The following is a 27819-nucleotide window of genomic DNA, read 5'->3' as shown; positions in this document are numbered from 1 at the left end:
GCTACTAATAATATATATATATAATAGTTATAAGACGGGCTGCCTAGCTAGCTAGTTTTGCATCATTTGCACAACAAACTTTAGTATCTGAATGCAAGTTGAGTATGGACATGTTCCCCTCTGACCCCTCATCACAAGGGTGGACATACATGAGATGCTTAATAGCTTGTTTTCTCCTCCACACACATACACATATGCCACCAATTTCCCATTATCTTTATTTTCATATACATTTACAATATATAGTTAGCAGGAATTTGTTTTTTGGTTAGGTTGTATTGGACAATCCCGCATTATAACATCACAATATTCACGTGTACTACACTCTCAAACACATAATATTAAGGATTTTCATTCACTATTGGTCTTAGCCAAATCTCAAACCCAAATTCACCTGTTATAAAACAAGGAATTTCACTCTTTTTTTTGTCTTGAAGAAATTTCACTCTTAAACTAAGATCTTGTGTGCGTTGGCAGGGTTATTAGGATTCACTTCATCAGGAACCATGTGATTGATTGGGTAGCCCGGCCCGGCCCCTTTGAGGGACCATACAGTCCCTGCTCCTCTCCTCGCCTTCATTCTTAGGCATACAACTAGGATCCAATTTATGCTATATATAATAACTAATCAACAACACATGCATTCCCCCCTTTCCATCTCCTATAAATCTACCTTAGCCTCAATGTATAATAATACCTTTTTTTTTTCTAATATATTTATTTATTTCTAAAAGAAATAATCTCTGATAAGATGGCTGCACTGTAGAGATTTGAAAGCAGGGTATGGATAAGATTTTAAAATGTTTTTCCTGCTGATATTCATTATTGAAGCTTCAAAGTTTGGAAAAGTACTCCAGGTCCCACCGCAAACCAACAAAGCCTTTACTTATATAAATTATTATGAACCAAGAATCTGGCTATGAAAACAAAAACAAGAAGAAAATAATTGTTGAGATAATTCAAACACTTCGCATTTACAATGATAATTTTGCACATGTAAAAAGGTAGATGTTTCGTTTGGACATGCATGTTTTATGATTACTGCTTAAAATTCTGTGCTCCAACTTTAAATTTATTAAATGTCCAATTAATAGATAGACACTTATTATTACTTTTAAATATACATGTAATTTTTTTTATATAATTTATTTCAGTTTTTCCAATGGAGTATAACTTCTAGGCTTCTAGCTTCAATGAAATTACGAAAATAATAGAAAGGGTTACAAAGTCTCTTTTTTTTTCTTTTCTTTTTGTTTTTTCTCTTTAATGGGAACTAAATCAATTTAAAGGTTCATTTTCAATTTTTGTTTTCTATCAATAAATTTCATTAATCAGAGATTACAGGCTCAATCTCTTATATCATACATGAATAACATGATGCAAAACTAAATCCACAATTTTAGTTAATGAAATATATATATATATACACTCCAGTAGGCGAAATAGTTTATATTTTTGTCAGGATCCAACCCAGTTAGAGCGAAGCCCAAATGAATCGGACCAAAACACCCAAACAGTACCCGACCTGGACAAAGATCCATCCCCACATAGACCCCATCCCAACCCAATTCATCGTCCGTGACCAAAGAACCCCAATCATCGTCTTCGCCAGACCTCTTCTGATGCGCTCCATGGCTGACGCTGCAGAGACGCTTTGTTCTTCGGGTTGTTGATCTCAATTAGAAGGCGAAATAGTTTATATAACGTGTGACGATGCAATTTTTATTTTATTTGACGGAGGCCCGAATGTAAGTTATAGGCTAAGATAGCGTTCAGGAGAATGAAAGGCCAAATTAAAAACAAAATAGGCCACAAGTAAAATAAAGTGTAGTTGGGCCTGTGAAACAAAAACAGCAGATGATTGCTTAAATACGCCTCCTGCAGATAGTGAAGCCATCACCAACAGAAGCAAGAGCAATTTCAATGCGAGAATCTTGTGAGATTGCTTTGTTGAAACAGAGTACGGCTTCCCTGAATGCTCTTTTTCCTGCTGGAACATCTTCTTCCTTCCATGCAACGTTTCCACCCCACAGCGTGTTATCGTATATTATTATCCCTTCAATCCTAATCAGTTTTAGAAGGCGCTCATGGTAGTTCCAATAATTTGCTTTTATCAACGTCAACAAACGCAAAGTCAAAACTGCCCTCGTTGCACTCATCTTGCAAGAGTTCATCAAGAATCGGTAATGCCGGAGAGTCTATAAAGTTGATCTGGTGTTCAACGGCAGCTTTCTTTATGGATGGGAGTCCTTATCATAAGCTTCTCTGTCTGGATCCAGCGCTATAATTTTTCCATCTTGAGGAATCGTAAGCGCCGTGTGGAGAAGAGAGTATCCAATGAACACTCCAATTATAATTGTCTTTTTTGGCATTAATTCAACACCTTCAACAGTAACGCCATTAGCTGACTGGCTTCTGGTGCCGCTCTCATGAACCCCCTGAATTGATTAATAACCGCATGGTTAGGTTAAGTTAGGTTAGGATAATGCAAATTAAATTAGTAGTAGTTAGAAAGAATAGTTAGTTACATTGGGTGGTTTGCAGTGGCATTCCTTATTTCTTTGAGAGCCTCTGCTTCTCGTGGAAAAACGCTCGTCTCCAGTATATACTGCCATGACATTATTAATAAATTAATACAAGCTAAGTGGAGGGAAATAAAAGTGTTGAACATCCAAAAGCACTACTACCTTGGTCAAGTTGTGGCTCCGTAGTATAAGTATAACTGGGTTACGGATCATTCTATCGTTTGGAAAGTCCCCCATTATTTCTATATTTCTCTCAATAAACCATAGTGTAATTATAGTGTTACGAGTTGCCACGGTCATAACCTCCATTCTTGTGCTGATCTTCAATTCAACAACTATCAGTCTGCCACGTTCTCACTGCTCAGAAATTGTGTACAATATGGGGGATCTTGCAAACGCCATTTTCTTGTTGGACCATATGACAGTGTGTTTGGGTTTACGTTGAGAAATAGAAAAGCCCATTTAAGCGTCTTGAACGTCCCATTGTCATGTTTGGCAATTTTTTAGAACTCCTAACCCAGAAGTGCTTTCACCTTTGAACGTACGTTCACGTGAAGCTAAAAATTTAAACTTCTGTGTTCATGTTGGAAAGGTTAATTACCGTTAGAGAAATTAAGTAAGAAATTTATTTCATATCTACCAATTGTACCCTTCATTTCTTCTATAAAAAAGATGCACATAATCACATAAATGCAGCATCAGCATAGAATAATTAATTCAACCATACTAAGAATAGATTAAAATCAGCTATCAAATTTAATAGTTAGTGTAAAACTAGTAGAATATAAATTTTTTAAAATTAGTTGAGTATTCCCAATTATCACCAAATGTGATTGGAAGACAAATAGCTTAAGAAAGAGTAAAGTAAGAATAAAGAGAAATTATTAGCATTCATAAGGTATGACTATTGAGTTCACGCACTAGACTGCTGGCTTTTTGCACTATCTCTAGCGCTGGGCTTATTAGCTTCTCAAAGACACACCTATCCCTCGCTTTCCAAGTGCTCCAACACAGCGCCGCGATGAAGAGGATCTTTTGTCTACCTTCGATTTGAGCCGCTGTCCAAGATAAGGCTCGTTGCCACCAATTGATAAAGGTCTCCTCTTCTCTCTGCCATAAGTCAGGGGTTATTAAGCTTAGAGATAGAGGGTATTGGAACAAGGCATGAGAAATTGATTCATCTTTTAGCATGCATCTTGGGCAAGTGGCGAGGGTGGATGCAAACCGGCTATGGATTTGATGCAAAACCGGAAGCTTTTCATGAAGACTCTTCCATAAAAAAATCTTAATTTTATGAGGTAATTTCAATTCCCAAATGCTATTCCATACTCTGTGGTTCTGTATGTTCTGAGGCATCAATGAAGTAGGAGAATGAAAGAACCCATAAGCAACTTTGTATCCTGACCCAACTTCGTATATACCAGATTTTGTCCAGCACCAATTAACTTCATCCTCCTCTTCTATTGGTTTGATGGAAAAAATTTTATTGCATATATCAACTGGAAAAATTGACTCAATCAGGTTTCTGTTCCAACTTCTATCAGGATTTAGTAGCGCACTAACATAATACACTTACAGATTCGGTGGGATTGTCACTGCAGCTTGAGGGACATTAAAGGGCAATGGTGGTGTGAGCCAGGGATCATGGAAGATGCGGACATTAGCACCAGAGCCTATTTTCCATAACAATCCTTTCTCAATCACCTTGCGGCCTTCAAGAACACTTCTCCAGCCCCACGACGGTATGCTTCCTATCTCTGCATGTAAGAAATCTGTATATCTGAAATATTTAGCTTTGAATATTCTTGACAGTGTAGAATTAGGGTATTTCATTAGACGCCAACATTGCTTGCCCAATAAGGCCAAATTTTGTGCCCTTAGATCTTTGATCCCCAACCCTCCATCTTTCTTCGGTCTCGTCATTGTGTCCCATTTAATCCAAACCATTCTTCGTTCTGCGCCTTTTTGATCCCACCAAAATTGCGAGAGCATGCTATGAATCTCAGTTAACAGCGTGTCCAGGAGCTTGAAACAAGAGAGTGTGTAAATAGGAATCGCTTCCCCCACCGCTCTCAATAGCGTGTGCCTGCCACCTGAGGACAATAAACTTCTTTTCCAACCCATAATCCTCTTCTGAACTTTATCCTTGATAGCTCCAAAGGTTGCTTTCTTTGATTTCTGAACTATGGAGGGCAGCCCCAAGTATTTGTCTTGGGCTCTGATATGTTCAATATTTAGTGTCTGCGCAATTGCTAGTCTTATGTTCCGAGGTGTGTTGTGACTGAAAAAGATGGTCGACTTGTTCAAATTGAATTTTTGCCCACTGAAGCCCTGGTATATCTCTAGCAATTCCAAAATACTTTGCCTTGTACTAGGTGAGCCCTTGCAAAAAAGGATTGAGTCATCAGCAAACAAAAGGTGATTAACTGTTTGGCATCTCCGATTAACTTAAACTCCTTGAATTAATCTATTTTGCTCTGCCTTGTGTAGCAAGAAGGAAAGCCCTTCTGCACAAAAAAGAAATAGATATGGAGATAGGGGGTCACCCTGTCGGATGCCCCTATTTGGCCTAAATTAGCCAAAAGGTTGCCCTTCCACAACAATAGAGTAAGAAACAGTCGTTACCAATTCCTTAGTCCAGTTTATCCATTTAGCATCAAAGCCCAGCTTTTCCATGATGTACCATAAGAAGTGCCATTCAACCCTATCATAAGCCTTGCTCATATCTAGTTTAATAGCCATTTCATGATCTGCTCCACTTCTCTTATTTTTCAAATAGTGCATACATTCGTAGGCAATTATAATATTATCTGAAATGAGTCTACCTTTGAGAAAAACACTCTGATTTGGGCTTATGATTTTATTCATAATACCTTGTAGTCGATGCACCATAACTTTAGAAATAATTTTATACATAACTGAGGACAAACTAATCAGTCGTACCTGAGTCATGTCACTGGCATCTGGCACCTTTGGAATCAAACAAATTTGAGTATAGTTGAAGCTTTTTAGAATTCTGCCACTGTGAAAGAAACTTTGCACTGCCTTAAAAACGTCACCTCCAACTATATCCCAGAAAAAGTGAAAAAACTTAGCTGTAAACTCGTCATCACTAGGAGCACTCTGAGCATGAACACTGAATGTAGCTCTTTTAACCTCGTCCATAGTTACCGGCCTTTGGAGCCTACGATTCATGGAATCTGTAACCTTAGGCTCCAAATCCTCCAAATATGGATTCGGATCAACCGAACAAGAAGAAGTAAGAATATCGCAGAAGTAGTCTTCAGCTACCTTTGCAATATCCTTCGGTTTTGATGCAATCTCATTGTTCCTCCCATCTAATCTCCAAATTCTGTTCCTTCACACCCTTGATTGAAATTTCTGGTAAAAGAATCTGGTGTTCTGATCTCCTTCTTTTAGCCGTTTGACTCTAGATTTTTCTCTCCAATAGCTCTCTTCTTTCATATATGCTAGCTCCAACTTCTCTTCCAATCTGGTAATCTCCTCTCCCCCATTGATTCCAGCCACCCGCAGCTCCTCTAGGCTAGCTTGAAGGTCCTCAATTTCTTTCCGAGAGTTTGCTTTGTGAGTTATCTGCCATTGAACTAATCTATGTCTACATTCTTTCAACTTTTGGGCCAAGAAGAACATATCCGAGCCTACTACTTCCATTTTCCACACTTTGCTGACAATTCTTTTAACATCATCTTCTCCACACCAACGTTCCTGGTATTTAAAATGCCTTTTACTATGCCAGGATCGAGGTTCAGTTTCCATCAAGATAGGAGCATGATCCGAGCCTGATTCTGTGAGCCTGTGCACCACTGCATTCGGAAACTTCAGCTTCCATCCCATCCCTACTAAATAGCGGTCAAGCCTCTCCTTCACCAAATCCTCTCCTTGTCTTCGGTTTGTCCACGTGAAAGCCCCCCACCATTCCAATATCCACTAATTCGTTGCTATCAATAAAATTAATGAATGTTGCAATGGTAGTTGCTGATTTTTGGCCTCCACCCTCCTTTTTCGCTTGACTTATTATAGCATTAAAATCTCCCACTATTATCATTTTTTTCTTCCAGTTGTTGACTCATTGTTGTAAGCTCCTCAAACTGTAAGGCTCGAATTTGTTCCGAACAGCTCAAATGGACACTAATGAACGTCCATACCCCATTGTTTCCGAACTCCTTAACTTCAGCTGCTACAAAGAATTCTCCGCTGTTTATAATTTGAACATGGATGCTGTCCTTCCAAGCTAGCGCAAGTCCTCCTGCCATTCCTGACGGGTTAACAATATGCCAGTTTTCATAGCTGCATGCCCGGAGTTTTGCTTCCACCTCGAGATTGGTTCTTTGTTTCACTTATGAACACAATCTCGGGGGAGTAGGATTTACATATCCCTTTTAGGGTGTGAATTGTCAGGGGTCTCCCCAAACCACGATAATTCCAAACTATGGTTCTCATGGCGCCTTGGATGCCATTTGTAGGCTGGCACCCTCCACCCCCTGTTCAATTGCATTTTCATCCTCTGTTCTTGCTTTCTTTGTAGATCCTTCAACTATACCACTCATCAACCTTTTTTTGGATCCAGCTTTAGTCTCTAACCCTCCAGTACCTTGTCTTGCTAATTTTTTTCACTTCTTGCCTTCCTCTGTTGTGAGACATTGCCCAATAGTGAATTACATAGGTTGTCCTTCATCCTCCTTGGCATTGGACTGACCAGCTATGATAACCTCCATGCATTCTGTTCTAGAGTTGGCTGATTGAGGTGACTCAGGTGCTGCCTTGTTGCCAGTGTTTTGTGGTTTCAAACTTTGTTCCTCCTCGTGCATTGACATCCCTGCAAATTCCTCCAATAAGCAGTTTAAGACCGGCTTTTTCTTACGTTGAGTAGCCTTATTCTGATTCTGGGCTAAGTTGTTGAATGTTATTTCTCTTTTAGAGTTAATTCGTATTCCCACTTGGCTGGCTTTAACCCATTCGCCAATGTCATCCTCTTTTACCCTATCACTCTCTGTGTCCTTCAGCAGATCATGGCAGTTTTTCACCTCGTGCCCCAATTTTGCGCAATAGGTATAGAACTTTCCAAGTCTCTCATAGCGCAATGCCACCTCTACCTCCTTTTTATTAGGTCCTGCAATAATTAACTGATTCCTCACTTTCTTGGTAGCTTCAATATTGATCTTGGCCTTTACAATCCTAGTTTCTCTGCCTCTCATCTGAAATTTACCTACCTCCAACACTGTGCCCAGCCTCTCTCCCAATTTACGTCCAACTTCGAGGGTTTTAAACGATTCTGGCAAACTCCAAAATTGAACCCAAAGTGGAAAATTGGAAACAATCTCTTTATCACCGTTCTGATCTTCCTTCCATCTCTTGACATAGAGCACGTAATCCTTGAATAGCCATGGAGAACCACGTTAAACACGCAAGACATCCATCTCTTTATTAAAAAAGAATTGAAAGTGATTGTCCCCTTTGTCACTCACGCTAAATTCCTCCGGATTTCCCCATATAGCCTTTAAAGCATTCCCCATGGTTCCAACTGAGAAGGTTTTGGAAGCAAAGAGTCTGCCATAGAGACTATTGGAGAAAGCGTTAATACATTCTGATATGTCTGCCTCTTCCAGCAGAATCACATTTCTACCTCCTTTTCGGTTGTCTTCCTCGGTCCGATCTTCATCCCTCCTTGCCTCAGCCATGCAGATTACGTAGATTATCTTTGTCAAACTAGTAGTCAGAGATTTGTGTTGAAATTTAATTGACATTGACAGTGTAGCCTTGAGGGCAGCAAAGACTTTGTTAAAAACCCTAACAGAGCACTAGAAAACCCTAACAGAGTACTTCTAGGAAGATGTTAAATATAAAAAGAAAGAGCGCTTTATTTTTATATTATATATTATGACACAAAAGATTTATAGAATCAAATTATTTTTACAAAAGATTCGTATAAAACAAAAGTCTCTGTCGATTAAAAAGACTAGGGTCTCCGTAGATAAAAAAAATCAAATAATAAACTTATTATTATTATTTTTATATTAAAGAGTTTAATTAATTTTAACATTCATTATCTACAATTTAAAAGAATTTAATGTGTATATTTTTATATTTAATTAGGTGTTAAGTCTATTGCACAAATAAAAATAATTAATTTTTATATACTTGTTATTTGAAAATAGTAGTTTTTTCCTCTATATATATAAAAATATAATTAGATATTAGTATAAAAAATTTATATTAATAGTTATAAAATTAGTTCAAAATCATTTATTTGAAAGAATTGAATCTTGATGCTAATTATTAATCACAATATTAGTATTCTCTCCAAATTATATGTAATAAATATTTGAAGAAAAAAAAGTGAATATATAAAATAAAAAGATAAGCGGTAAAAATTTAAAACTAAATAAAAAAACTAAAAAGGTATGCAAATAATAATAATAATAATAATATATTTTCATGTGAATATTATTACAGGATCATTTTTAATTATATTTAATTATAAATTTAATAGATTTTTTATAATTTTATGAATTTATTTGAATTATATTATTTTATTAATTTTATTTTTTTAGAACAGAAAGGTAAAGAGTAATAGAGAACGAGAGAGAAATTAAAAAAAAATATAAAGAAGACGAAGAAGGAGAGAGAAAGTTTGTTAATTTTGGATGAAAAAAATTTATTTTAATTATAATGAAAGAATATCTCGTGACACATTTTGATTTATCAAATTAGTAATATAAAATATAAATTATAAGTTATATATAGAGTGTGAAGGATAGAGAGAAATAAAGAAGGGGAGAGAGAAAGATAAGAGGATGGAGGAAGAGAGTTTATTAACTTTGAAGAAAAATATTTTATCTCAATTTTGATGAAAGAGTGTCATATAATAATACATTTTACTTGTTCAATAGTAATATAATATAGCTATATTTTAATTTTAATTTTAATTTTAAATTAATTTTAATTGTAATTTAAAAATATTTTGTTGCATATTTTGATTGTCAAATTTATAATTAATTATTGATAATGGTATATAAGAAAGATAGAATAAGTAAAAGAATAAGAGAGATAGAGAAAGGAAGAGAAATGAGGAAAAAACTCTTTAATTTTGAAAAAAAAAAAACTTTAATTTCAATTACAATGAGAGAGTGATATGTGGTATATTTTGGTTGTAAAATTAGTAATATATAATAGATATAAATTAAAAAATAAAATATATATTAAGAAAAAATTAAATTTTACATATATTTATATATTAATACATATGAATTAATTTAGTAGTTAATTTTGATATTCAAATAGTATTTTTAAAATTAATTATATTGTGGGGAGGGATATGGTATGCATATGTGGTATCTTTAATTAATATTAAATAGTAACAAAGTGATCCCTAACTCTTAATATAAGGGTATTTTAAATGGGAAGTTCTATGGTATGAATAGAGTTAGACATTCAGAGGTATGGATCCGACGTGGACGGGACGCAGTTACGACGCGTGCACGGGAGCCCTATGTCGTTAAAGCAGGTGAGTTGATAGAAAGGCTGATAGTAGTAGGTGGGGAGCAGATCTCGTGTTTCGTTCCATGAAATGTTAACAATTTAATAAAATTGATTAAATATGTGGTGTGATTAAGCTTTATTGGATGATGGGCTGAATAAAATATTAAAAAGTTTTTTGATCCGTTGGTTGGATTTTGGAAGCCCATGACAATTAATTGCTGACAAAAAATGTTACAATATGAAAAAACAATCAATCACTGGTCCACTTTTAAGAATCTTTAATGTTAGGAGTCTCTTTTGAACACTTCAAGTAGGAGTCTCTCTTTATAGTTGGAAAAATTTAAAATGATCTTTAGATGAAATCGTAAATATATATTTTTTTACAAATAATACTTATAATTTGTGACCTCTTTTTTTGCATTTTTCATTTCTATTGGATTGGAAATGTTGCTATTTTTAGATATTTTTTAAGTATATTAATATATTTTTTAAAAAAATATAAATATTTTTTTATTATTCATATCATTTTCACTGCTAATGAGTTAAGTAATAAATAATAAAAAACATTAATTTAAAAAATTATTTTTTAATTAAATTTAATTAAATATTTTTTTCTTCTTATGTGTGTTTTTATTATTTTTTATTAGACTAAATTAATTATTAAAATAATTTGGTCATGCAATAGCATTGCCGTAAAAGATTCTTTATTAATGTTGTTTGCAAAGAAAAAATATTTAAAAACTTTCAAAGTATGTTGTTGTTAGTAATAATGAGATATAACTATATTTGCAGTATGATTTAAATAGATTCAAAAAATAAAATTTATTTAATTTGTTATGATTTGAATAATATCCGTTTGATTTTTATTGTTTACAAATAATAGAATTTATATCAAATGAATTTAAAAGCTATTTTGCAATGTACTCTAATTCAAATTATTGTAATAAATATATAAATAAATGATTTATTGGTATATTATTTTTAAAAGGATTTTAAATTTTATAAAAATATGTATATTAATAAAAAAATATAAATATTTAAAAAAATATAAATACAAATAATTAACTTTGGTTATTTATTTCAAAAATTGTTTTATTTAATTAACAGAAATTTGTTGACCTATATTAAAAATGTGCAATTTCATTTTTCTTTTGTCGACGTTCACATTTAATTACGTTTGGTCTTAGAAATAACTTAGGCCATATTTTGAAAAAATAAATATCATTTGAAATCTTAAACCTTAAATAAAACACAGTTTGTCGTATCTTTTGTGTTGCTTACGTTATGCAATTTTTTACGTGAATAAAAAAGATAAAATTATATAAATTTTATCTGAAAAATATAGAACTTTTAGTTACATATAAAAGTTGTTACCCTACTCCTCTTTATCTATTTTTTAGATTCTGCAGAATTTTTTAGTTGAAAGTAATGAAAAAAGTATAAATTGTACTTGAAAAACCTAAAAATTTTAGCTGGACGAACAAAAGTTGATTTGAACTGCGCTAATCTTTGGAAGGGATTAATAAAGAAGATCCACTAAACTTTTACAAAATTAAACAAAAATTTTTGCTATACAAATACTAAAGCTGTCTCCGATTTTGAGAATGGAAAAAAATAAGACACTGAAGAATAGGATACAAAAAACTAATACAAAAAATAATTAGTGTTCTACTGTTCTTGTATTTTATTTGGTAATAAAGTAAAACAAATTCTAAAAATTTAATTTATTCATATTTTTTTATATCATAAAATTGCACAATATTTTTTTATAATTATTTTCACTTATATTAAAATTAATTATATTTGTTATTATTCATAATTATTTATATAAATATTATTAAATATATATAAATAACAAATATAAAATATTTTTATTAATTACAATATTATTATTTTTTTATAATTATATAATATTTATTAATATTAATTTTTAATAAATACATATAAGTATATACGAGAGTAATCATCATGTTTTTACTCATCTAATATCATGATCTAATTTTTATCCCTTTATCACTATCATTATCATTTTTTGGACACTCCTCAAAAGCATATTTCTACGATTTATAACATTACTCTTCAAAATTTTTCAAATTTTTCATCAGTGATTAATTATCATGGGCTTCCAAAATCCAACCAACGGATCAAAAAAACTTTCCAACGTTTTATTCAGCCCATCATCCAATAAAGCTTAATCACACCACACATTTAATCAATTTTGTTAAATTGTTAACACTCCATAGAACGAAATACGAGACCTGCTCCCCACCTGCTGCTGTCAGCCTTTCTATCAGCTCACCTGCTTCAATGACACAAGGATCCCGTGCACGCGTCAAAACTGCATTCCGTCCACGTCGGATCCATACCTCTGAATGTCTAACTCTATCCATATCATAGAACTTCCCATTTTAAATAGGTGGCGTGTGACCTGTGGTAAATGACCTGGTTTGATGGCTAAGGTAGACTTGAAGTAGCCAATGTAAAAGTGACATGTGTGAAGTTTAAATGGTTGACAAGAAAAAATTTAATTCTGTTAAAGGTTGACAATTTTTTAATGGAGGTACATATATATTTGTATGGATATTTTCATATATTTTTTTAAAATGTTAGTTATCCCCACAAATTAATAAATAGATCCGTTCTTTTGAGGAGTCAAATTATGAACTTTTTTTTTGTTTACAAAGGGGCTAAAAGTCCAAAACAAAACCTAACCACACAATAAGAGTCTAGGTTTAGAGACCCCATAGCATCATCAAGTAACGATAGATTCAGATCAGCTGGAGATGAATTCCATATGATTAAATCTTAGCTCTATTCTACACTATAGTTTGCTAGCCAATTAACACAAGAGTTGGTAGGCATGCGAGAAGTGTATTTGCCAATCTCTCGAGATAAAATATTGGATTCTGTAATACAAGATCGATTCCACTCCTCTTTTTTGTTTGGTCTTTGATATACTTTCTATTGCTGCTTTAAATTGCACTTTAATCACACATTCTTGAACCCCATAGACCAGGCTATCTCCAGTCCAAGACTGACTTTTCAGAGCTCCAGTAAGAAAGATGACCATTTTCCCAACTATTTTGAAAAACACAACTTATTTGCATCTTTATTTCGTAGTAAACCATCACATCCCACTTTGTTCACTCTAATTTTCTTTACTCCATCTGTATTTACTTTGATCCAATTCTCCATAGGAGTCTTCCATTTAATATTGGTTTCTATCCTAATTGGGTAGGCTGGTCCAATCTTCTTTTTATCAAAAATCTCATGAATAGTGTCAACATAATCATGAATAATAGAAACCACTATATTGGAACGTTTAAATGGTTCTTGAAAAATCTCTATATTTTTTCAAGTCCACAATTTCCAACAAGTAACAAAAAAGTGCTAATCCACCTCTTTTTGGATAAATACAGAGATTATGCGGGTGATTCAATCCAATCCTTCAAATTAGAAGAGGTGACGACATTGATTTTTTGCGGGTGGATAAGCTTCCTTCGAATATTCATCTCTTCCTTGTAATCTCTTAGCACATGGACTATGCTTTCCACCATACTCTGGAAATTATTTCAGAAAAGAGAAACTCCAAACCACTTGTGTCTGCGTATGTTAGTTAAGAGTTTGTCGTGGTTGGCTTGCCACATGAAAGTTTTAATTCGTTGTGTGTCTCTCCATTTCCAAATCTTCATCGATACATTGTTGCTACTTGCTGGAGGGAACTCAGGGCCTTATAAGCGGACTTAACAGTAAATCTCTTGTCTTCATTATGTCTCTACGAAAGATTATATGGAGAATCTGATGGCATGGACACTGGGTGTGCACAAATTCTATCTATACACTTCAATGGGAGCAAATTTTGGATCAAATCAAAATTTCACTGTCCATTTTTCATCATAAAATTGTTTACCTTCGATGGGTGGTTTTTGCTGAACTCTTGATTATTCGTTTTGGGTCTTACATTTTCTGTGTATTTGGTGAAGATGAGCAAGAAAGGTTAGTTACTCTCGTTTAGTTTCTTTTCATTTTATTCGTTTATTGTGTCTTTTCGAATGGTGAAAGGGAAGAAGGTTGTGATAGGGAGGAATGTTAGGGGTCATGGTAAAAAGGAAATTGCTGATGAAAAAGATAAAATTGTTGAAGATGTGTGGGTCTGGGATCCTAATGATCCTTTTGCATGGGTAGTGGAATCGGTGAGGGGATGGTCTTCTGTATATGATGATGAGCAAAGCGTGCCTCAGTTAGGCTTAGCGTCTTCGTGGGTTAGGGAGGGTGGGGGTATTAATATTAAATTTTTGCCTTATAATGCTGATGACCGCTTATACCACCGTGGTGAAGGGTTTGAGTTTTTCTTCATGTACAGTTGCATTTTTGTAGACCTTGGTGTTAGATTTCTGTTTACTGAGTTTGAACGTGGAGTGTTGATGCAGCTTAAGTGTGCGCCTTCTCAATTGCACCCAAATTCATGGGCTTTTGTTAGGGCGTTTGAGGTGTTAATGGAGTACCTTGAATCCGAACTATCGCTGGAGGTGTTTTTTGCTCTCTTCCAGTGTAAAGGTGTGAAAAGGGGTGGATGGTTGAACTTGGCGAGTGCTCCTGGTCGAGCCATCTTTAGTTTGTATAAGTCATCTTATAAAGGGTTTAAGCCAATGTTTCTGAAGGTTAGTGTTGCCGAGGATGAGTTTCCTTGGTATGTTGATGACTGTTTGCTGGAGAAGTTTCTTTTATTCTGGTGTCCTAGACCTAGGCAGATATTGGGGATGGATGAGATGGAATATAGAAATGAGATGATGGTGGAATATTTAGTTAACAATGTTTCCTCTTCTGGTTTGTTGTCTGTTATGGAACTTCTTGAGTGGGAGTCTGATAAAGATGTTGTTTCAGAGTACATAAGTAAAAATTTTGTTTAGACTTGTCTAGTTTGTTTTATGGTTTTTTTATGTTTCTCTTGTATTGGTATTTTTGCAGTTGAGAAGGCTCCGAAAGTGACATCGAGCAGTTTGAAGGCATTCTTCCGAGCGAAGAATGTGGATAAAGAAGGGTCTAGTATTCATGCGAAGGTTGAGAAAGGAGCCGAGGTTAATCAGCCTTCTCCTACTAAGAAAGTAAATTATAAGCAAAAGAGGGGAGATGGCAAGAAAGAAAAGGTGGTGTATTTGGCTGGTGACAAATTTGGCGGGAAGGAGGTCGACTTGGATCAGGTAAAGAGGTTTACCGAAAATCAAAAGGAACTGCATGGTTATAAGGGAGATAAGGATCTCACCTCACTATGGAGTGAGCATTTTCCTCTGTTGATGGTTGCCGATGAATATTGTCAAAGCCTCGCCGATATCAGACTGGTTCAGGACGTTGGTGACATTGGCGTTTGTCAATATCTTTAGGTATGATATCTTTGTTCGTCTTTCCTTTGCAATGTTAGTTTGTGCTGGTTTGATTTGATTGTTTGTTGTTTCAAGTGAAAGGAGCTCGGCTGATGTCTATCGGCCGAACTCAGGAGTTAAAACATGCCAGGGACTTGTTTGACAAAGTTGTTGTGGACCAGCTGATGCAGGATAATTTGGTTAAAGGTAACAAACTTCGCACTGCTTTGGATTTGGTGGACTCTTTGCAAGAGAAGCTAACTGCTGCCGAGAATGTCAGAAAGACATTTGATGAAGAAAAAATTGCTTTGGAGGCTAGGCTGGCTGTGCTGGTTGCTAAGAAGAAAAAGCTCAAGACTGACAAAGAAGACCACAGCCTTGAGATGTTCGCTGCTGGATTTGAGAGGACTGTTGAGCAAGCGAAACTTCTGGCGCCTGCTGCTGATTTGTCTGCAATGGATCCGTGTAAGGTTGTTGTTGGCGAGGAGTTAGTTGAGGATGATGAAGATGGTATTGAGGGGGAGGGTGAGAACCCAGATGCCCCGTGAACTTATGTGATAAATTAGTAGTTGTATATTGTTTATCTTTTGTATGATTGTGAAACTTCTAGCGTATAGCCAAAAACTGTTTTGATGTTGTTTGCTAGCTTACTTACCCGAAAAATGTTTGGTACTGGTATAATTTGGTTGAATGTTGATGCATGTTTAGTAAGTTGTGTGGTTTTCTGACTTGAAAACCTTTTGAATACTCATCGCATGAGTTTAGTAGTATTTTGTTTAAAGTACTTGGCCGAGTAGGATAGAAAACAGATATACAAAGTAACTGATAGTTAGTGTATTATGAATTTAGTAATTGTAAGGGTGCGGGGTGGTGTGCCTCATGAAAACCTCTCCAGTAAAATCTAACTTAGGGATAAAATCTGGTAGTAGGAAAAAGAGTGCATCACCGTGTCCGACTTATAGACTAACTGTAATACAGTTTTAAAGAAGAAATGTTCCAATTATTTGGTAGTATTGTGCCATCAAGTGTTTGTATTTTGTATGCTCCTTTGCCGATGACTTTGCAAATCCGGAATGGGCCTTCCCAATTGGTGCTTAGCTTGCCATGTCCTGGTGGCTTTTGTACGTCTTCTATTTTTCTGAGGATGAGGTCGCCCTCTAAGAATGTTCTCGGCTTGAGTTTCTTGTTGTACTTCCAAGCTATAGCTCGTTTTGCTGCAAGCTGTTGAAGTGTTGACTTGTTTTGATTTTCTTTGACGAGGTCAAGCTCGGTTCTTCTGTTTTCAATGTTGTCGTCTTCATTGACGCTTGCAGTTCTGGGAGATTGTAAGGAGATTTCGACAGGTAGCATGGCATCACATCCGTACATCAGCCTAAAAGGGATTTCTTTCGTTGAGGATTGCTCTGTTGTGTTATAGCTCCATAGTACTTCTGGGATGAGCTCGGCCCATTCTCCTTTGGAATCTTCAAGCTTCTTCTTGAGCCCCTATAGGATAATCTTATTGGCAGCCTCAGCTAGACCGTTAGTCTGTGGGTATTCTACAGATGAGAACCGTTAAACTATTTTGAAATTTTATAAGAAAGTTGTGATTTTTTATCTATAAATTGTCTACCATTATCAGTTATAATGGACTGAGGGATACCAAATCTGCAGAGTATGTTTCTCCATACAAAAGATATCATTTTTTCAAAAGTTATTTTTGCCAATGGTATTGTCTCTATTCATTTTGTAAAATAGTCAATAGCAACAATTAAAAATTTAACCTGCCCTGGTGCTGGTGGGAAAAGTCCGAGGATGTCCAGTCCTCACTTATTGAACAGCCAGCTTACCTCTGATGAATGCAACTGCTCGACTGGATTATGGATGACTGGTGCGTGACGTTGGCAATAGTCACAATGTTGAACTTTATGCATGCAATCTTGTTGCAAAGTTGGCCAGTAGTAGCCTGCTCGGAGGATCTTGGAAGCTAAACTTCGTCCTCCTATATGCGTTTCACAAACGCCTTCGTGTACCTCGTCCATGGTTAACTTGGCATCTGTTGTATCTAGGCATTTTAGAAGAGGTCTTGTGAAAGCTCGCTTGTATAGTTCGGTGCCGAGTAGTGTGTAGAAACTCGCTCTTCTTTTGAACTTTCTCTTATTTTGAACGTCGTTAGGTATTTGTTTTGTTTGTAGATAGTGTACGAAAAGGTTTTTGCTAGTCTTCTTCCTGTGAAATACTCGAAATTGCTATTAGCATAACACCAGGTTCATCAAGTGTTAGTTGAGATAAGGTCGGAGTTTTAGTTTGACTCCTAGTTGTTGCCAATTTCGAAAGAATATCAGCTTTATCATTTTGTTCTCGAGGTATATGGGAAATATCGAAATTTTGGAAACCAACAATAGAGTTATTGACAATAGAATTATATTTTTCTAACAGTGGATCTTTTACCTGAAAGTTACCTGTTACCTATTGCACCACAAGTAGGGAATCACATTTGACGCTTAGTTGTGTTATGCCCATTGTGTGGGCCAGCTTTAGTCCTGCTATTAGTGCCTCGTGTTCTACCTGGTTATTGCTTGCATGGAAGGTAAATGGCAGGGATTGCTCTAGAGCTGTCCCTTGTTCGTCTTCAAGCAGAATTTCAACTCCAGAACCCTTGTTGTTCGAAGCCCCCATCGACGTATAACGTCTAATTGGATATGGTTAGACTGGATTTGTCTACCGCCAGCTCTGCAATGAAATTAGTCAGCGCTTGAGACTTTATAGCTCCTTGTGATTGGTATTGGATGTCATACTCGGATAGTTCGATTGACCATTTGATGAGTCTTCCGTCAAGCTCAGGTTTTGCTAGAACTTGACGGAGGGGCTGTTCTATTTTTACTATAATGGTATGACTCTGGAAATAGTATCCCAAACGTCTGGCCGTTGTTATTAAGGTTAAGACAAGTTTTTCTATCCTCGGGTATCTGACTTCAGCTTGTTGGAGGGACTTACTGACGAAGTATACTGGATATTGTTGCTTTCCTGTTTCTGTTACCAAGACAGAACTGATAGCATGATTAGTAACAGATAAATAGAGGTATAGCGGTTTACTCAATTCCGGTTTGTGAAGTATAGGTGGTTCTGATAGTATGGTTTTGAGCTCGATGAAGGCTTTTTCGCATTCCTCAGATCATTCAAATTTTTCGTGTTTCCTTAGCCCCTTGAAGAAGTGATGCGATCAGTGAGCTATACAAGGCAAAAATCGAGACAATGTTGCTAGCCGACCAGTAAATTATTGAACCTCTTTGACCGTCCTTGGGCTTCTCATGTTCAGTATTGCTTGGCATTTTTCAGGGTTAGCTTCAATACCTCGGCAGGTGAGCATAAAGCCAAGGAATTTCTTTCCTTGTACTCCGAAAGCGCATTTTTCGGGATTGAGTTTCATGTTGTACGTTCAAAGTTGTCGAAATATCTCCTTTAAGTCTTTAATGTGGTTTGTCGCATGTAGTGTTTTTGCCACCATGTCGTCAACATAGACTTCTATATTTTGGCCAATTTGGTTTGAAAAGATTTTATTCATGAGTCTTTAATATGTTGCACCTACATTTTTGAGTCCGAATGGCATAACCTTATAGGAAAAATTTCCATTGTTAGTAATAAAAGCAGTCTTATCCTGTTCAGCCGAATGCATTCGTATTTGGTTGTAACCAGAATAAGCATATATAAAGCTTAAACATTGAAATCCGGAAGAGCTGTCAACTAGTTTATTGATGCATGGTAAGGGGTATGCGTCCTTTGGACAGGCCTTATTAAGGTCTGTATAGTCCACACACATCCTCCACTTATCGTTATTCTTTTTTACTATTACCACATTGGCTAACCAGCTAGTGTATCTGAGCTCTTTTATGAATCCAGCGTTGAGGAGCTTTTGGGTTTCTTCTAGAGAGGCTGCCCTTTTGTCTGTGCCAAGGTGTCTTTTTTTTCTGAGCTATAGGTCGGATCAATGGATTGATTGCCAGCTTGTGGCAGATGACGTTAGGATCTATTCCTGGCATGTCTACTAGAGTCCATGCGAATAGGTCGATGTTTTGTCTTAATAGCTCGACCAGTTGTTCTTGCTCTCTGTTCTTTAACGCGTTGCCGAGGTATGTATATTTACCCTCCTCGGCTGTTAGTTGAACCTTTGTGAGGTCATTTGTCGGCATCGGTCACTCTTGGTGGTTGGTCCGAGGATCTAGGTCAGCTAATGGGGGTAACTGTTCTGAGTTGTATACTGCTTGGACGTGCTGTTGTTCAGGTTGTCTTGAATATTCATTTTTTAGGCTGGCATTATAGCACTGCCTGGCCTCCCTTTAATCTCTATGAATTGTAACTACTTTGTTATCCTGCGAAAGAAACTTAACACACAAATGCACGGTGGAAATAATAGCATTGAAAGCATTCAAGGAGGATCTTCCTAGAATTATATTGTAAGGACTTTTGCAATCAACGACTAAGTATTGTATGTTTATGGTTTTACAGGCAAGGTAATTGCCAAGCGTTGTTTATAACCAGATATAACCTCGGATAGGAACTCGCTTACCTGAGAAACCTACCAGTTTCTCGGATGATGTTTGGAGGGCTTTGTCACGTAGCTTCATTTTCTAAAATGTTGAGTAGAATAGTACGTCTGCACTGCTCCCTGGGTCCATCAAGACTTTCTTTACCAATGGCTCTCCGACTTTTGCAGAGATGACCACTGGGTTGTCAAGGTTGCGGTCGCTTACCTTGTAGTCCTTGGGGAGGAACGAGATCTCTAGTTTGTCTGGATTGATGGATTGAGACGAGCTTGATGCCGTCACTGACATCATAGTCCCGTAGGATCTCTTCCTAGCCGAGTTGGTGCATCCTTCACCTGCAAAGCCGCCAGAAATGCAATTTATTACTCTACAAGGTGGATTAATATCTTCGTCTACCTTTTTCGCTTTATCTCGGGGATTATCAGTCGTTTTGGAATGTTGGCCAAGGTCTTCTGTGTTTTGCTTTCTTCCTCGGGTATCAATATACTTGTCTAATAGGCCTTGGCGGGCCAGCCTTTCGAGGAGGTCCTTTGCTATAACGCAGTCATCTGTTGTGTGTCCGTATTTCTGATGGAAAATGCAGTATTTAAATTTGTCTACGTATTGCTGGTCTTGGTATGTGCCAGCCCTGTTTGGAGGCTTGATGAGCTTTGAATGCAGGATGTCTTTGACGATGTCCTCTCTCTTGGTGTTGAGGGTGATGGTTTCAGTGGCTAAGAAAAGGGGGGGGTTGAATCTTAGCCCCCTTTTTGCTTGATAACCCTTGCTGGACTTAGAGGAGACTTTTCTGTTTTTAGCTCATCACTTTACACGAGACTTTTTCTTTTGTCTCGTCCCTAGCCACGAGACTTTTCTTTTTGTCTCGTCACTTGGCACGAGATAATTTTGGTTTTTGCTCCTGTGCAGTAGAAACAGAAATGTAGAAGAGAAGAGTAGAAGATTACACCCAGATATATCCTGGTTCAGCTGCTAAGTGCAGTGCAGCCTACATCCAGTCTCCATCACAAACATGATGGAATTTCACTATAATCAATCTGATTACAAACTGTAAAGTGCTAACCCAACTTACAAGGGGATTCCCACAGAATCATGAAACACAACATAGATGAACAAAGGAACTCTAAGACATCTATGGCTTTTTTCTTTTAATTTTGCACTCTTTGCCTTTTTTCGCTCTATGGCTTTTTCATTACAAACATCACTGTTTGCTTTTTTCCATGAGACTCAAGACATGACAAAATTAAACAAAAAAATACAAAACAGAATACATTGAAGGAGAAGAAAATCTGTAAGCTTAGGTAGCTCTGAGAATCCTGTGCCTTGCACTCTCAATGCTTACTTCTAACTCCTTGCTCCAAACAGTGGCTGTTCTCCCTTTTTATAGAAGAGAGAAGCCTCCACACTTGAAGCCAAAAACCCAAGCCAACTTCTTCTTCCTTCAAGAAACCAGTTCGGCCACACAGAGAGAGAAGAGATAACCATGCAATAACCAACATGCAATTACCTCTAGTCCTTCCTTGGTCATCACTCTTCATCAATCCGAGCTCTCCATCCTTGGCTTGCTCTCCAAGATGGATTTCTGGCCCTTGATGCTTCATGATGATGATGACTTCATCTGCTTCAATCTCTGCCTCTACCATCACTTCGCCACTCTAGCTACTTGATAAACCCCATTTTTAGGGTTTATCTTGTATTGAATTTAGAGTATTTTGATGACCTTTTCTCGCATTTAACCTATGAATTAGCATGGTTTTGTTATCTCTCCCGTATTTGTGCTTAGGTGTAAAAACATGCTCTTTAGGCCTTATTTTGATGAATTTTGATTTCTCCTTGATTCCATAAGAGGCCTTGATGTGTTTGCTAGTAATTCCAGGATTGAAATAGGCTAGGCATGGATCAAAGGAAGCAAGGAAGGAAGCATGCAAGTGGAGAGAAGCACAAAAAGCCAAAGAATTGATTACGGCCAAGCACGCGCACGCGCACAAGGCGCTCGCGCGCACATTGCAGAATCAGCCAGGGACACGCACGCGTACCGTGCGCGCACGCGTCGATGTCTGCACATGACTTCATTAAGGCAACACGTGCCTGGCGATTTTGAGGGGTTTCTGAACCCATTTTTGGTGCCAATTGCTGATAGAAAGGAATAAAAGGATCAAGGCCTAAAGGGGAGAAAGAAAAATTAGAGAAGAAAGAAGTGATAGCTTTAGTTTAAAAGTAGTTTTAGAGAGAGAAGCTCTCACTTCTCTCTAGGATTAGGATTAGGTTTAGGTTAATATCTCTTCTTAGATCTAGGGTTAATTCATGCCTTAATTCAATTCTCCTTTGCCAATTCTTAATCTTCTCCTCTCCCTCTCTTTAGTTATGTACTTTAATTCTTGTAATTCTTCACTTTGTTTTGGATAGATTGTTGTTTCTTTTATTCCCTTTTAATAATGCAATTTGAGGTAATTCATGATAATTGTGATTTCCTTGATTGTTGTTGTTAATTATTTACATTCAATTGTAGTTAGAATTCACTCTTGTTGTGATTGACTATACTTTTCTTTTGTGCCTTCCAAGTGTTTGATTAAATGCTTGGTTGGATTTTTGTATAGATTTTGTTCCTCTTGGCCTAGGTAGAGTGATTAGTGACTCTTGAGTTATCTAATTCCTTTGTTGATTGATAATTAGAGATTGCTAATTGATTTGAATGCCTCTAAAGCTAGTCTCTCCTTTAGGAGTTAATTAGGACTTGAGGAATCAAATTGATTCATCCACTTGACTTTCCTCCATGGTTAGAGGTTAACTAAGTGGGAGCAATGAACAATTCTCATCACAATTGAGAAGGATAACTAGGATATGATTTCTAGTTCTCATATCTTGCCAAGAGCTTTTATAGTAGTTAGTTTATTTTCATTGCCATTTACTTTTCATGCTTCTTATCCAAAACCCCAAAACAACTCATAACCAATAACAAGACACTTTATTGTAATTCCTAGGGAGAACGACCCGAGGTCCAATTTTATAAATTTTAGGGGTTTGTACTAGTGACAAACAACTTTTTGTATGAAAGGATTATTGCTTGGGTTAGAAACTATACTTTACAACGAGATTTCATTAGTGAAATTCTAAACCGTCAAAAATCCAATCATCAAAATGGCGCCGTTTCCGGGGAATTGCAATGGTGTTATGTTATTGGTTAATGTATATATGTGAATAGTATGAATATGTTTGCTTTTGTTAGCTCTTGCTAGTTTTAGGATTTAATTTTCTTGCTTCTTATTTGATTTTGTTTTCATTTTCTTCTTGCTATCATGAATTCTCACCTTGGCTATGAGTTTGGTTATCAACATGTTGTAGGAAATGAGGACTATAATGAAGATATGTATCAAGAATGGGATGACCAAATGTGGGAGGAGCCATATGCTTATGATCAATCCTCATGGCAACAACCCCCACCAATGCACTATGAAGAAGAGTCATTCTATGATGCATATCAATCCAATGGTTATGGTGAATCACCTTGTGACTTTCAAGAACCACCACCATATGCCTATGATCCATACCCTCAACATAACTTCCAACCATACTCACAAGTCCCTTCTTACCAACCACCTTCATATGACCCTAATCCATATCCATCCTACCAACAACCATATGAGCAACATGAACCACACATAGAGCCACCACCACGCCAACATCAATATTTTCAAGAGCCACCTCCTCCACATTATTACCAAGATGAACCACCTCCAATATATGAAAATTTTCAACCACAAGATGAATACTACTTTCCACCACAACCTTCTATGGAAGAATACTCATATCCATTGATCCAAGAGCCACATGATCCTAATCATATTATCCAAGAGGAACAAGAGTCAAGGGATCGTCTCAAGGAAGCATTGGATCAATTTCAAACAACCATGGAGTGTGTTGTGCAACAAGTGGAAAGAGTAGAAAACATAGAACCACCATAACTCTACCAAGAAGAACCACCTTCCTACTATGAACCCTTCCCCCAATTTAATGAATCCTTCCACCCACCCCAATCTCTAATGGATGAAACCTTTGGTGTTCTTGTTCAAGGACAAGAAGAGATGAAAAGGGATGTGCAAAATTCCATGGCCACCTTGGATGCGGTAACAAATCAATTAGCCTCCCAATGCTTGAACACTCAAGGAACTCCCATGGATACATGTGGAGAATCAAATGAAGAACATAGCATGAAGGAGAGATTGGAAACTCCGGTGGGAAATGAGGGAAGTTGCTTTGTATTGGAACAATTGGAGGAAGCTTTAATTGTTGAAGACAAGAAAGAAGTGGTAGAAGACTTAGGAGATGCGGAGCTTCCATGGGAACATAGAGTTGAAGAAAACCCCTCCAAGATGATTGAAATTGATGCTAGGGAGGAAAGTGCACACCTTCCAAGGCATATCCCATATGAAGACTTGGATGGGATAGAGAAAGAATTGAGTTCCCTTGGTGATGAAGATCAAGCATCAAGTCTTAGTGGTGAAGAATCCTTTAAGCATGAAGAACCTCTCCGGTTGGATTTGAAAGCGTTGAGGAGGTAAACTCCTTTCACCCTCCCTATTATGATTTGAGTAAAGGAAAATGTTTAGATAAAATTGTTGAACAAAGGATTGAGATTAAGAGATCTTGTGAAGAGGTGGAAGTCCCTAGAAATAGAAGAACGAGGGTTGGTTATGCTTTGTCAAGATCTTTGGAAGCATCTTTGCCTAGGTTGTCATCTACTCCTTCACTTGAGTGGGTAAAATTCATTTCTATTAGTTTTATTGGCCCACTTGAGTATGGCTTGCTTGAAACGGATGGTCAACTTAGGATGCTTTGTGGGATGAAGCGTAAGCGAAAGATGTTTCGTGGTTGGCATTGCAAATCAAGGCTCATTATGGTTGATGCATCAAACATGAGATATAAAGGTTGGAGTAGTGCTCAAATAGATGGGTCTAGGAGGATTGTTGGCCACTATATAGAGAATTCACCTTACTCACCACCCGATTGGACTAATAATGATGATCAACTTCAAGACGGGTGTGAAAACAAAGTGTGGGATCCGGATTACAAGAAGAGGATCAACTTTGGGAGCCCCAAGCTTGTGAAGAACTCCATCAAGACTTGGCTCAATCCATGAAGAATCTTGGGGCACAATGGAGAACCAAGCATTGGTGAGAATTCCAAGATGAATACAAGCACAAGCCACCTTGATGAGGAGCTCCCCATAAGTCCAACTTAAGGACAATAAACAAAAGTGCTAGGTGGGAGACAACCCACCATGGTAAAATCCTTTCATTTTCTCTTTTGTACATATTGATAGAATTAGTTTAATTTCATGTTTTGTTTAGATAGTTGAGTTTAATTGGTAGTTTAAGTATGTTAAATAAGGTTTTATGGTGTTTTGGTAGCTGTTTGGAGGTTTGGAATGCTTGGATTGGTGCAAAAACATAGAAATTTTTTTTTTGAAAAACAGAGCACTATCCACGCGTACGCGTACATGGCGCGTACGCGCACTTCCAGCATTTTCGACCATCCACGCGCACGCGCCCTGCGTGCGTACGCGTGGATTGAGAAGTTCCAACCTCCATATATTTTCCAGAGAGTTGTGCCTGCGCCGCGCCAACGTTGTGCCTCCGGCACAAACCCCACTTGCGCACACGCGCACATGACGCGTACGCGCCACTCTCGAAATATTCGCATGGATACCCTTTCTCCCATCCACTTCTTTTCTTTTCCTCTTTCTATTTCTTTCCTTCTCCTTTCTTCTTCCCTCCTACTACCACTCATCCAACACTTCCAAACACCATCGATAACCATTTATTTTAGTTGGTTGTTAGTTGGTTAGTTAGTTAATTAGTTAGTTGGTTAGTTAATTAGTTAGTTTTAGTTTAGCTTTCATTTTATTTTCTCTCTTTTCATTATACGTGTTGAATTATTGACTTTGTTTATTATACGTTGCTGCCCTTATTGCCTAAATGCTAATTTAGCATTAATGTTTTTAGATAATCTTTGTTGGATTCTATGATTGAGGTTATATTTTGTTACTTGGTTTTGAGTTCTTCATGCTTACCTTTTGAAAAATACCAAGTGATGAGAATTGTCTTCGAGCTTATAATTCTTTTGAATTGCATGATTTGGCCACCATGTGATTTGAACCGTATCCTTTGATTGGGCAATCTCTTAATGGATGATGTTGAGCATTTTACCTTAATACATTGTATTTCATGATTATATCCATCCATATGTTTGACTTGAATGCTTTTATGCTTCGGTAATGCTTGTTTTACCTTACAAGTTCACTTAAAGCATCTCAAGCACACTAGGATAAGTGAAGTGCATGCTTCTTTTGTGACATAGCTCTTATACTAATGTGTGTTCTAAACCGCACAATTTAGAATTCACACACCTAATATTTCTTCATGTCACACTAATTCACTCACTCAATTCTAGTGATTTACCTCATTCCAACAATGTATGCTTCCTTGCTTTTATATCTTCTCATCTTATGGTGTTGTATTTTTGTTTTTCATGATAAATGCACCACAAGCAAACATGGAAGCAATACTAAGAATACATAGCAATCCGGAGAGTCACCGTACCCCCTTGCTCATCTTTGAGTGCACCGAGGACGGTGCAAACTTTTAAGTGTGGGGAGGTCGTCCGACCGGTCGGCGATTTTGGGTGACAAATTTCTAATCCCAACACTTTTGCATTTCATTTTTAGGTTTTCAGGATTTTTACTTTCATTTTCTTATTTTTGCATATATATACACAATAAGCTTAGTCAAAATAATGAAAATTTTCCAAGGATTTCTATCTATAGGGCACCAATTGATTTGAGTGGAAAACTTTTCATAGAACTTGCTTGAATTATATATATTATGGATCATGTTTTTGAGCTAAGAACACAAGCAAGTGAGATTTGAGCCTAATGGTGTGGTTACATCTTATAACCATTTATTTTCCTTCTTGTGTGCATTATTCTCTTTCTATGATTGTAATCCTTAATTCGTTTGATTCTTTATGTCCATTATTTTGTGTATTCATGCATTTATATGATTGAGGCCATCATTTCATTAGCTCACTTACCCAAATGGCCTTACCTTTTATCTTCCTTTGTTAGCCAAATTTGAGCCTACGCTTAACCCACTTATTCTTTAATTTAGCACATTACTAGCCTTAAAGCGAAAAACAATAAATGTCCTTAATTTGGATCTTTGATTAGCTTAGGCTAGTGTGTGTGAGTATCATTCAAGTGTGGGAACCTTGGGACATTGGGTGAACAAAAGGGTATTTTGTATTGTTATTGAAAATATTGGGAATTGGGTACATACTCATGTATTGATCAAATGTAAAACCTTATGCATTGATGCTCTTGTATATAGAAAAAAAAATGAGAAAAACAAAAGAACAAAAGAAAAAGAAAAACAATATGGAAAAGAAAAGAAAAAAATAGAAAAAGAAAGAAAAGGAAAAAAAATAATAATAATAAAAAGGGGACAAAATGCCCCAAAGCAAGGTCCAATAAAATCAATGCATAAGTGTTGTGAAATGAAAAGAAAATGCACGAGTATGTGAAAAAGTGAGGAATGGGTAGTTAGATTAGTACTTAATTGTATAGGTCATTATATAGGTTAGGTGGGAAAGTTTAAGTTAATCAAAGATTCAAATCCTTAAGTCCACTAGCCATATATGATCCTACCTTGACCCTAGCCCCATTACAACCTAAAGAAAAGACCTCATGATACATGTATGGATGCATTGAATAATTGTTGATTGTTAGAAGAAAATCAAATTTTGGAAAGCATGATTAGAAGAGAATTGAGTGAATTAACCCTTAAACACTTGAGTGAATAGAGCGGATACACATCTGGTGAGGGTTCAAAAGCTCAAGTACATGTGCTCACCCATATT

The 27819-nt window shown here is 36.5% G+C and overlaps 3 protein-coding genes and 1 pseudogene across 5 annotated transcripts; 1 reads left to right on the top strand and 3 right to left on the bottom strand.

Moving 5' to 3' along the window:
• Positions 1-1208: 1208 nt before the first annotated feature.
• On the bottom strand, positions 1209-2765 carry LOC112738028 (probable caffeoyl-CoA O-methyltransferase At4g26220; annotated as a pseudogene).
• A 722-nt stretch (positions 2766-3487) lies between these two features.
• LOC112733485 (uncharacterized) lies at positions 3488-6799 on the bottom strand. The gene is made up of 5 exons (XM_025782448.1): positions 6692-6799; positions 5892-6473; positions 5469-5828; positions 4102-4907; positions 3488-3635 (listed from the first exon to the last, which is right to left on the bottom strand). The coding sequence occupies exons 1-5, from the start codon at positions 6797-6799 to the stop codon at positions 3488-3490; spliced, it is 2004 nt and encodes a 667-aa protein (XP_025638233.1).
• A 5895-nt stretch (positions 6800-12694) lies between these two features.
• On the top strand, positions 12695-16028 carry LOC140177924 (uncharacterized). Of its 3 annotated transcripts, XM_072211607.1 has the most exons (4): positions 12695-12933; positions 13445-14021; positions 14994-15406; positions 15568-16028. In XM_072211607.1, exons 2-3 carry the CDS (start codon positions 14009-14011, stop codon positions 15404-15406), a joined length of 426 nt encoding a protein of 141 aa, XP_072067708.1. In that variant the 5' UTR covers positions 12695-12933; positions 13445-14008; the 3' UTR covers positions 15568-16028. The 3 variants fall into 3 exon arrangements, with proteins under 3 accessions (XP_072067708.1, XP_072067707.1, XP_072067706.1); XM_072211606.1 differs by having other exon boundaries at positions 12709-12933; positions 14994-16028; XM_072211605.1 differs by having other exon boundaries at positions 12709-13078; positions 14994-16028.
• A 320-nt stretch (positions 16029-16348) lies between these two features.
• LOC140177553 (uncharacterized) lies at positions 16349-17406 on the bottom strand. The gene is made up of 2 exons (XM_072210674.1): positions 17215-17406; positions 16349-16870 (listed from the first exon to the last, which is right to left on the bottom strand). The coding sequence occupies exons 1-2, from the start codon at positions 17404-17406 to the stop codon at positions 16349-16351; spliced, it is 714 nt and encodes a 237-aa protein (XP_072066775.1).
• Positions 17407-27819: the final 10413 nt, after the last annotated feature.

This window comes from Arachis hypogaea, chromosome 13, assembly GCF_003086295.3.
Source record: "Arachis hypogaea cultivar Tifrunner chromosome 13, arahy.Tifrunner.gnm2.J5K5, whole genome shotgun sequence".
Classification (NCBI taxonomy): Eukaryota; Viridiplantae; Streptophyta; class Magnoliopsida; order Fabales; family Fabaceae; genus Arachis; species Arachis hypogaea.
This window is presented reverse-complemented; position numbering and strand designations above follow the sequence as displayed.

What these genes read in the sequence shown, in the direction of transcription:
- LOC112733485 (XM_025782448.1), bottom strand. Translation starts at nt 6,799, where the DNA reads ATGGCAGGAGGACTTGCGCTAGCTTGGAAGGACAGCATCCATGTTCAA. An exon ending in AGGAGTTCGGAAACAATGGG is followed by an intron (nt 6,474 to 6,691) that starts GTATGGACGTTC and finishes GCAACGAATTAG; the next exon opens with TGGATATTGGAATGGTGGGG. An exon ending in GTGACAATCCCACCGAATCT is followed by an intron (nt 3,636 to 4,101) that starts GTAAGTGTATTA and finishes GACTTATGGCAG; the next exon opens with AGAGAAGAGGAGACCTTTAT.
- LOC140177924 (XM_072211606.1), top strand. Translation starts at nt 15,499, where the DNA reads ATGTCTATCGGCCGAACTCAGGAGTTAAAACATGCCAGGGACTTGTTT.
- LOC140177553 (XM_072210674.1), bottom strand. Translation starts at nt 17,406, where the DNA reads ATGGACGAGGTACACGAAGGCGTTTGTGAAACGCATATAGGAGGACGA. An exon ending in AGCAGTTGCATTCATCAGAG is followed by an intron (nt 16,871 to 17,214) that starts GTAAGCTGGCTG and finishes ATTATCCTATAG; the next exon opens with GGGCTCAAGAAGAAGCTTGA.